Source organism: Eucalyptus grandis, chromosome 8, assembly GCF_016545825.1.
Source record: "Eucalyptus grandis isolate ANBG69807.140 chromosome 8, ASM1654582v1, whole genome shotgun sequence".
Taxonomy (NCBI): domain Eukaryota; kingdom Viridiplantae; phylum Streptophyta; class Magnoliopsida; order Myrtales; family Myrtaceae; genus Eucalyptus; species Eucalyptus grandis.
Window position 1 is genome coordinate 41,574,324 of NC_052619.1, and position 9,881 is coordinate 41,584,204.

The following is a 9,881-nucleotide window of genomic DNA, read 5'->3' on the forward strand; positions in this document are numbered from 1 at the left end:
CTAAATTAATGAATACTCATGTTGATCATTTTGGCCCATGTAAGATGCGTTGGATCATTTCAAAATCGTGCATATACTTTGAACGCTCCTTTATGGACTCTACCCAAGCTGAACACGTTGCTGGCCCGTTCATCACTTGCCTAATGCTTTTATAGGGGTGCGTTGTTAAGTTATTTGGACTTGGCATATCGGGGCAGGATTGCATGACCTAACTTTCTGGCAAGCACAATCGCAACCCCTTCAAATGGAAAAGGTATTTTATCGTCGGTCACACCACGTCTAGGTGCCGATCCAATTGGTAACGTTGTTGGCCGACTTGACCGTGCCTTGGTGTAGCTTCTTGGTCATGTAGAGAGCACGAGGTTGGACGAGATTCCAAAGTACGCCATCCTGTCGAAGACTTCGTACACTGCACCCAATTTAATGAACAAGTCAACGCAAAGACCAACGAAGCCAACCTATATATAATAAAACAAGCCAAATTGAATAATGGCGACCAGGCTCTATCCGATCTGCACTACTGCTCAAGGATGATATGCACAGGATTATCGATTTTTTTGCTAGAAAAAGTTTGTCCAGACAGAGTCAAAGAATAGCAAGTCCCTCTCATTACGGGCCAGACTCAACTCGGCCTACATTAACCAGCCTATATTAGACTAATTAAGAAACTTTCTATCTCACCTTAAACCAACCATGTTTTACAGTAACCGTAAAAACAGTAAATTATAATATCAATTAATTTAGTCCACATTAGGAAAACTCTTACATCAACTTGTACAACGAATTGCCAGAGTTTTGACCATCTGATACTGAAAGCAATTGCGGACCAAGAGTTGTCATTCGAACGTCGCCTTTGGGGTCGACGGCATGCAAACTAGCAAAGAAAAAGCCGTACCAAATGGACTGTCTAGAGATTGTATCTTCATCTTTTTCCAAGGAGAATAAATATCATCTTCTTCATCATCATCATTTGCGTATAAATGTAAAGCTGCACATCATAGCGATGACGCCAAGAGCCATACAAGTGCTGGATATTATACACCAGGCAGAGCTTAGACTATAAGCATTGTTTCAGTCATCTTTAGCGGCGGCATTTTACCTACCACAGAGTTATGTCACCGGCACTTCCTGGTTATGTACCTTCTCCAGCCCTTTCAATTCTTCCTTAAGCACCACCATCGAATCTGAGACCTCGGCACGATACACATAGAGTTTCGCCACAAACAGGAAGAATGCAAAATTCAAGACGTTGAGCACCACAAAGAAGGCATAGTAATAGTCGAGGTGCGATGCATTCAGGTTGTTTAGTATCCACCCATGGTGGCCGTGCCTCTCAGTGATATCTGCGACGGTGGATAGGCAGAAGCTGCTAAGGAAGTTCCCGACCCCCAAAGTGGTCATTGAATAAGACGTGCCCAAGCTCTTCATGCTCTCCGGCGCTTGGTCATAGAAGAACTCGATCTTTGCTACTTCCAGGAATGCATCAGCCGTTCCCATGAGCAAGAATTGAGGAAGCAGAATGAAGATCGTCATTGGGATTTGTCCTCCCGATTCAACCAAATTGTGCTCCCTAGCCACTCGGAGCCTCCATTTCTCGGTGAAGGACGCCACAGTCATGATCACGATGTGGAGGACGAGGCCGATCCCCATCCTGCAAAGAAGACTGACGCCTCTCGGGTTCTTGGTCCATCTTTGCATGATCTTGACGAAAAAGCGATCGTACAACACAACAGAAACGAGCATCGAGATGGTCACGAATCCAGATAGACTCGCCGCGGGGATCTTGAAGCTGCCGATGCTTCTATCTAAGGTAGTCCCTTGCTTGACGAAGAGGGTATTGATTTGAGCCATCATGCAGCTTGGGACGAAAGTCGCGATCAGGATAGGGATCATCCGCAGCATTTGTTTTGTTTCCTCGACTTGGGTGACCGAGCATAGCTTCCACGGAGAAGTCGTACCGGTTTGGACGCATGCTTTGTTCAGGAATCTGCATGGAGAGTGAATCACACAGTTTATCAAAATGTTAACTCGAGAGCTGATGTATTTCAGATTGAGACACAGAAGTAGTGGAGATTGATGCATATTACTACCTCAAGGTTGGTGTTGAGTCAATCCTAAATTTCCCGTTCTTTGCATACTCATGCAGGTCGAGCTCATAAAGCTCCTTCGCATCACTCGGGACCCGCACCCTCCACTTCCTCACGGCAGCCACGATAACCCGGGCCATCCTTGTGAACGGGCTGCCCGCAGGCACCCGGTGCCGGTAATAACGGGTCCCTGCGAGGAAGATCCCGATTGAGATCGCGAGCCCGACGGTGGGGAGCCCATACCCGAGAGCCCAGCCTACATTGTCCTGTATATACACGAGGATGGTGTTGGCAAAGAGGGTCCCAAAGAAGATGCTGAACATCCACCAGTTGAAGAAGGAGAGCTTGTGGGCCTTCTCCTTCGGGTGAAAGTCGTCGAACTGGTCCGCGCCGATCGTCGAGATGTTGGGCTTGGTCCCGCCAGTGCCGATCGCCAGCGTGTACAGCGCGCCGAAAAAGACAGCAAGCTGCAACGTGGAGGCCTTCTTGCAATTGTCGACGTTCGCCTCTGAGCAGTGAGGCGGCCTGAGGCCGGGAAGCGAGACGGCCATGGTCAACACCAACATGCCCTGGATGAAGTAAGCTAGACATGCTCAATAATTCAATCCATGACGAAAAGAGTATCTTTTGCACGAGAACAAGTCGATCTCTTTTCAATTAGGCAAACACATCGCTCGTTACCTATTGGTGAGCAATGTTCTTATATTTAACATCGCATTTACATTTAATAAATAACATGGTGAATTTTAATTGTGTATTTAAATTTAATCTATAGACTTTAGTATCTCTAGTTTGTGTGTAATTCAAATTTTAAATTTCCCGATTTTCGAAATCCCCCATGATTTTTTACGTCCTGAAACAGACAAAACAGTATTCTAACATGTATTCTCTTGGAAGTATGCGATGGAATAGTTGACTAGATGACTGAACCACGTTGGTTTCAACCTGGATAAGCATGGACGACTGAGGAACATGGCGACAACCTCCGATTTGAGAGGGGTCAGACCTTCAAAACGGCGGTCCAATTTGTCTTTTTTATTCATTAATTATTATTAATACATCGAGCAGTATAGGATTTTTTTTCAAAGCATTTTGAGCCCTTCACGGAAAATTATTCTCTCTCTACCTTGGACTTTTCGAATCACGTGGATTTAGAAATTGGAAAAGTCTTTGGTCGGCAAATGAACACAAAATTGTCCTTGAGTTCAAATGGAGCACGAGGAATTGGATCTTATGTACAACCCGAAACTACTACAATTATAGCATAGAAGAATCAAAGTTAAATTTTAATTTGCACAAAAGGGAATCCCTCGTGTTTAACGAGTTGCCGACTAGCATGGAATCTGTCGACAGCACTCATAAATCTGTTGATAAATTAAATTAATCCCTCATGCATATGAATATTATGAATAATCAACTGATATAGCTTTAAAAGATTCATATTATATTTTAAGAATTCAAAATTCGAGCTCAAGCCGATCTCGAACTAGATGAATCAAGCTCCGATTTTGCATCCACCAAGGTGCAATCGAGCGGATTCGAGCTCAAATATTAATTAAATTGTATCGACTCGACTCTGATTATATCCTGTGTTTTTCCAAAGGACAAAATTCAGGCCGGCCTAGCAATTGCCGAGTCAGATAATGACCGTAAAAGTTTTCCCCACTCCAACGGAGAAGTGGGTGGCACATACCGCGAGATAGATGGCGGACGCGACGATGAAGGTCCAATAGCGGCCGAGATGGGCATCCGCGATGTACGCGCCCAGGACAGGGGTGATCCAGATGGTGCCGACCCAATTGGTAACGTTGTTGGACGACTTGACCGTGCCTTGGTGTAACTTCTTGGTCATGTAGAGCACGAGGTTGGACGAGATCCCATAGTACGCCATCCTCTCGAAGACTTCGTACACTACACCCAATTTAGTCAACAGTCAACAGTCAACGCAAAGACTAACGAAGCCAACCAATATATATATCATAAAACAAGCCAAATTGGATAAATGCGGCCAGGCTATATCCGCTGTGCACTACTGCTCGAGGATAATATGCATAGGATTATCGATTTTTTGCTCTTTTTTTTTTTTTTTTTTTGGTTCAGATAGAGTCGAAGAATATGGCAAGACGAAAAAACGATCATCAACATGACATCATGCGGGCTTGCATGATCCAGTGGATTTAATTGAAATCGACTTGCTTAATAATATGTTTAAGTGTAATAAAAGGACCAATAAAATCATGGAAAATTGAAGGGAGGAAAGTAAGAGGTACACAACGGGCAGCTTGCGTGGATCAATGGACAAGATGACAAAAGGAGATTGTCGCAATGAACATGAATTATCAGAAAGGAATCTTGGAAGAAATGGGGCCATAATATATGGTTCGGATTTCTTCTTTTATGATTTGGAGTTAGTGTTTTTCTTTTTCTTTTTAAATATATTCGATTTGGAGTTAGTGTTAGGCAGCTAGCTTTTTCGCTGTTCAAGATTAAGACTGAAAGTTGGAAAATTGGGGACAGAAAAGATGTGACAAATGCGCCTATCTGTGGTTTGATTATTCTATTTGGGAGAAGGTATTACTGGCTCTCCTCAGTATCTTCTGCATATATCTCGACCGGTCATGAACTCTCTAGTGTAGAATTTTCCCAAGAGGAAGTCAAAGTTTTCAGTTCGAGTTTCGTACTTACTTTAGATAAAAATTAAATCCAAAGCAAATGGAAGCTTCTCATCTTTCTTGACTTTCAAGACAGTGGAGTGATGATGCCCTAGCGAATTTATGGTGGTATCATTCTGATTACCACTGTCATGGATAGTAAAAAGTAGCATATCCTAGATTCACAATAATGGGATTTAAGGATGACTGTAAATGCCAAAGTACTTTCAGTAGGTTGAAAAATTGAATTGCAGATTGAATATGAAGATATGCCAGCCAACCAACTATTTATGGGGCAGATCTTGTTTACTTTTTTGGAGAATAATAATGGCCACTGGTACCCTATCAGAAAATTGGAAAATTGTCATTATAGTGTATTTTGCAGCTCAACCTACTTCTTCTGCAGAGTCTTAAAGCCATGGAGAAGAGACTTCTCATATATACTTGCTTTCACTCAATCTTTACACCCACTTTGGAAGGAGCGATGTCTGCACGATCCTAATTATCTGAATGGAAGTCAATCGTATTTTTGCGGGTCCACATCGGGGTCCTCAAAAAATGCGAATGGTCCACATCCAATGGGTATTTTGCGACTGCAATTGCAATTGAATTTATTCAGTGTATTTATGCACAGTTCTCTTCCATGAAACTAAGGTTAAATTTGAACTATTGATAACGAAAATGAAGTATTCTACAACATGCCGAGGAGAGCACACCGGCGAAGGAGGGACAGAGTGGGAGATAGAAAAGCGCGAGGCACAACCTCCAAAGCAACAAGTTGAATAAAGAAATTATTACCTCAGCCGTCTATTATCATGTCTGTATTTCGCAATTCAATGATAATAATGGGGCTTGTCGGTTAGGTTTAACTTTCCAGCTGCGCTGAAAACCCCACACGCGGCATTCACTCATTGCAAATTTGCAAGGTGCACGACTCAATCATCAAGAAAGTCCAGGAAAGAAAATCAAAAGCAAAAAAGCAGTTCCTAAATATGTGGAAGAGCATGACGATGCATCTTAACCAATCAAACACACCCCCAAGAAAAAGCACATCAGCAAGCGCAAGAAAACAAGAACTCTCAACCCTCGAACACAGGCTTCCCATCATTCACTTGTAATATGCGCAGAGAGAGAGAGAGAGAGAGAGAGAGAGAGAGAGAGAGTACCAACGACGAAGGAGCAGGCGGTCCATCCGCCGCGCTTCGACCGGCGGACAGGATTTCCTCGGAGATCAACGGTCCCATCTTGGGTGTAATCATCAGCTCCTTCTTCTACCAGTGACATTTTCTTTTGTGTATAAAGATATGAGTTTGTGTTTCTCTGGGTGTTGCACAGTACAAGCTCTTCTGCACTAAAAGCTATCTTCTGCCAAGCGCTTCGCAACGCTAAAGCGACCCTTTTATAGAGCCCTCCACAGAGTCGAGTCTCTCTCTCTCTCACTCGCTCGCTCCGGTTCGGTTGACTTTTCTCATCTCTCACCTCACACGGCTCACGCGGCTTGCGATTATCAAAGGGTATCCCGATCGGAAATGACACGAACGCCCTCCCCATGTCGACCTTCTACTTTTGTCGTCTTCTTGCAATTTACTCTTCCTATGTTCTTTAAGAGATGTCACCTCGGATGTGAGTCTTAAATATGTGATAATGGCCGCTTTTATTATGGACGAGTTTAGCGGATCTGACTGTCACATGGGTGGCCGAGGATAAACCTATAAACTAGTCATCGTCAGAAAAGATCATCTTATGCCTAAAATTTCCAACATAGCTGGTTAGCCTGCGGTTAATAAGGAAAATATATCAATCAGGCAATATAAAGTTATTCATAAATAAGATTCGTCATGCAAGTCCTTGCGAATACTCATGTTGATTGTTTCGGCTTATGTAAAATATGCATGAGCATTTCAAAATTGTACATATACTTTGAACACTACCTTCTAGACTTTGCCCAAGTCAAACGCATTGTTGGCCTGTTCATCACTTGGATAATGATTTTAAAGTGGTTTGTTGTTAAGTTATTTGAACTTAGCGTGTCAAGGCAGGATTACATGACCTAACTTCTTGGCAAACTAAAAGGATATTTTGTTGTTGGTCACATGATTGATGTGGCATTACTAACCAATTACATTATTAGTGTGATATGTGTCACAAATTATTTTTACATTTGAATTTTGAAGAGACCATCTCTTATTGGTCGTTTTCTTCACATGTCATCTCTTTGAGGAATGCCTGTCATATATGAAATGCATTCTCCTCCAAGCTTAATAGTTTTCAGATGCGTGCTTTGAAAAAATTTCACTGAAACACAATGATAGTGAACAACCTACCACTACTGTTCGTCTTACCATCTCTCTCTCTCTCTCTCTCTCTCTCTCTCTCTCACATTATAGATATGAATATTGGGCAAAAATCACAAAAAAAAATTCTAAAATATGTCCACTATGACAAATTTACCCTAATTTTTTCTATGATATTAAAAATCTCAAATATATACCTATGTGACATATTCACCTTTCGTCAAAATTCTATCATTGAGAACCATTTAAAATTTGCTTATATGAATGCTAAAAACAAACGGTGTAGATAGAGCGTCCCTGTGGCTTAAGTGAAATAAAAACAATTTTATTTTGATTGGAAAAATTATCTAATTGAATCTTAACCGAGGATAAATGTGCCACATAAGTATTGGTTTTTTTATGTCATAAATTTCTTTTAGGGCAAATGTATCATGATTGGCATGATTTGAGTTTTTTTTTTTTTTTTGGTGGCTTTTCTCTATACACACACCCACATTACTGAAATTAGCATGCTATCCCACATACACAGCCTTTTTTCTCATCGTTTTCAAGGGACTACCTATTGGTCTTTAGAGAATTATTAATTTATACTAGATCATTTTCAGGTCTCGAAAATTTTCTAATTTACAGGATCCAAAAAGTGACAAATGAATCATTACCCTTTACCAAAAAAAAAAAAAAAAAAAAAAAAAAAGTGACAAATGAAGAGCACACTTATAGGCAAGCTCTACGGTCTTGGAATTGAGTCTGTTGCCTATGGGATAGCTTAGCTTGGTGCGTCAGCTCCTCCCCGAGCTTCCAGATCTAGATGCGGACAGCGGTCGAGCCTTAAAGTAGGCCACAGCCTTGTTGACACCTAATATTTTAAAAAAAATAAATAAAATAAAATTCGGTTTTTGAAAATTTTTGTTGTTGAAAATATATTCTCATTTCAAAATTTAAAAAAATAAATTAACCGTTTAATTTTTGGAGCCATTTCTTTGTTGAAGAAGTTGAGTGAATATCGCCTGGATCTTCAACAATTTCAAGCCTTTCCTCTGTAAAAAGGAATGCGAGGTTTCGAATTCGGGGGGCTTCTTCTCTTCGTCTTTCATCGGAAAAAAAATAGAAAACTGAAGAGAAAGAAAAAGTGTGGGTCTTCTCTTCGTTCGGCTAAAGAAAAGGAAACACAGAAGGAAAAAGAAAAAGAGAGAGGAAAAGGAAGAAAGGACGTGCGGCAGGGTGAAAAGAAAAAGAGTGAGAAAAGTCAAAAGAATACTCAACTTCTGCAAGAGAGTGCAGTGACAGAGAGAAGGGATGTACGAAGTGGACAGGTAAAAAAGAGTGAGAAAAGTCAAAAAAATACTCATCCTCTGACGCCCGAGTACCGGATCCCGTGACACTCGCGCCCCCGATCTCCTTCGCCGACGCTCCCCGCAGCAGCTCAACCCAGCACCGTCGCGCCCTGCCTCACCGCGATCCACCGCTGCTGCAATACTCTTGACCGACGCTCTTGCCCCGACGCCAGGAGATCCCGAGCCAGTCGACACGCCTCCGCCAGAGCTACACTCGCGAAGTCGTCGCTGTCCCATCTCACCTGGAGTTTCCCGGCCCACGACGCCCCCGTTGCCTTTCGCCGGAGCCCCGCACCGCCTATACAGCCCCTTTTGCTGCTGCAGCTACCGCCTCCGCCATTGCGCCTCAGCCCGAGCCACCATTGCTGCGACCCGCGACCCTGCCGTTCGCCGGTCATCGACGCCGCACCTCCCTGCTGCTGCTGCTGCCGCTCAGTCCTCGCCGGAGCTCCGACGCCGGGCCGCTCCGACACTGACCATCCTTCATCCGAATTTGTCCAGCAAGTTCAATACCGTTGGTGCCATTTTCCTTGGTCACTTGAAGCTTGAGAAGGGTGAATTTGGAATGTTCCTTGCTGGTTTCCATCTTGGAGATAATTTTCCAAGCTAGGTAAAATTTTAGGTTAAATTCAATTATTATTTGGATTATTTTTAGCTTGTGGAATTGACTTGATTTGTTCTGTTTTTATCATTATCCAATTATGAAATTTGTCATACTAAATCATAATAATAAAAAAATATTGAGCCGCGAGACGTCGGCTTAGATTTTGATTATTTTGACTTTCATGGTAAATTCATGAATTACTTTGCATCATTGATTCATATTAAAATAATATGCCATTGATTTACATTGATGGATTTTTATTTTGGCGTGTTATCGTTATTTGTTCATTATATATCATGCATTATAGAACTTAGATATTTAAGTCCATACATTTCATGTTAAAGCAATGCATTTTATTTTTTAGATTCATATAAGATTAGGTTAATTTTTCTTTAATAAAACAAAAAAGAGAATAAAAATGTTATTTAGGACATATAAATCACACCATGTTGCACTCTAGTTAGTGGGTCATAGATTAATGTTTTAATATTCCCATCATGTAGTTTTTTTTTTTTAATAAAAGGCCTAAGATTAACATTGCATCATTATGTCGCTTTCTTTAATAAGAATTATTGTCATTTAAAAAAAAAAAAAGAGAAAGAAAGAAAACACAAAAGCTGTTTAGTTAGCTAATAAGTTAGTTCATAATTAATCTCATTTTATGTCATCATTGTTTAGTGTAGGTTGCATGTATGTATAAAAAAAAAATCATTAAAAAAATCGCATGAATGGACCTAGACTTAGAATCAGGAAGGAGAGTAAATTTCCTCGCAGATATGCATCCCAGAGGCAAACAACCTCATTCAAGCCCTTCGGGGACAGTAGCTTTTTACGAAAAACCACTCGCCCTTTAGTTCAGAGCCTAGAGACACTCGGAGATGCCAGGGATGGAAACGTTTCTAACCTATCAA

The 9,881-nt window shown here is 41.5% G+C and overlaps 1 protein-coding gene across 2 annotated transcripts; it reads right to left on the bottom strand.

Moving 5' to 3' along the window:
- Positions 1 to 904: 904 nt before the first annotated feature.
- LOC120286705 (protein NRT1/ PTR FAMILY 5.2-like) lies at positions 905 to 6,170 on the bottom strand. Of its 2 annotated transcripts, XM_039299132.1 has the most exons (5): positions 5,905 to 6,013; positions 5,537 to 5,620; positions 3,781 to 3,998; positions 2,091 to 2,656; positions 905 to 1,987 (listed from the first exon to the last, which is right to left on the bottom strand). In XM_039299132.1, the coding sequence occupies exons 3-5, from the start codon at positions 3,976 to 3,978 to the stop codon at positions 1,111 to 1,113; spliced, it is 1,641 nt and encodes a 546-aa protein (XP_039155066.1). In that variant the 5' UTR covers positions 3,979 to 3,998; positions 5,537 to 5,620; positions 5,905 to 6,013; the 3' UTR covers positions 905 to 1,110. The 2 variants fall into 2 exon arrangements, with proteins under 2 accessions (XP_039155066.1, XP_039155065.1); XM_039299131.1 differs by lacking the exon at positions 5,537 to 5,620 and having other exon boundaries at positions 5,905 to 6,170.
- Positions 6,171 to 9,881: the final 3,711 nt, after the last annotated feature.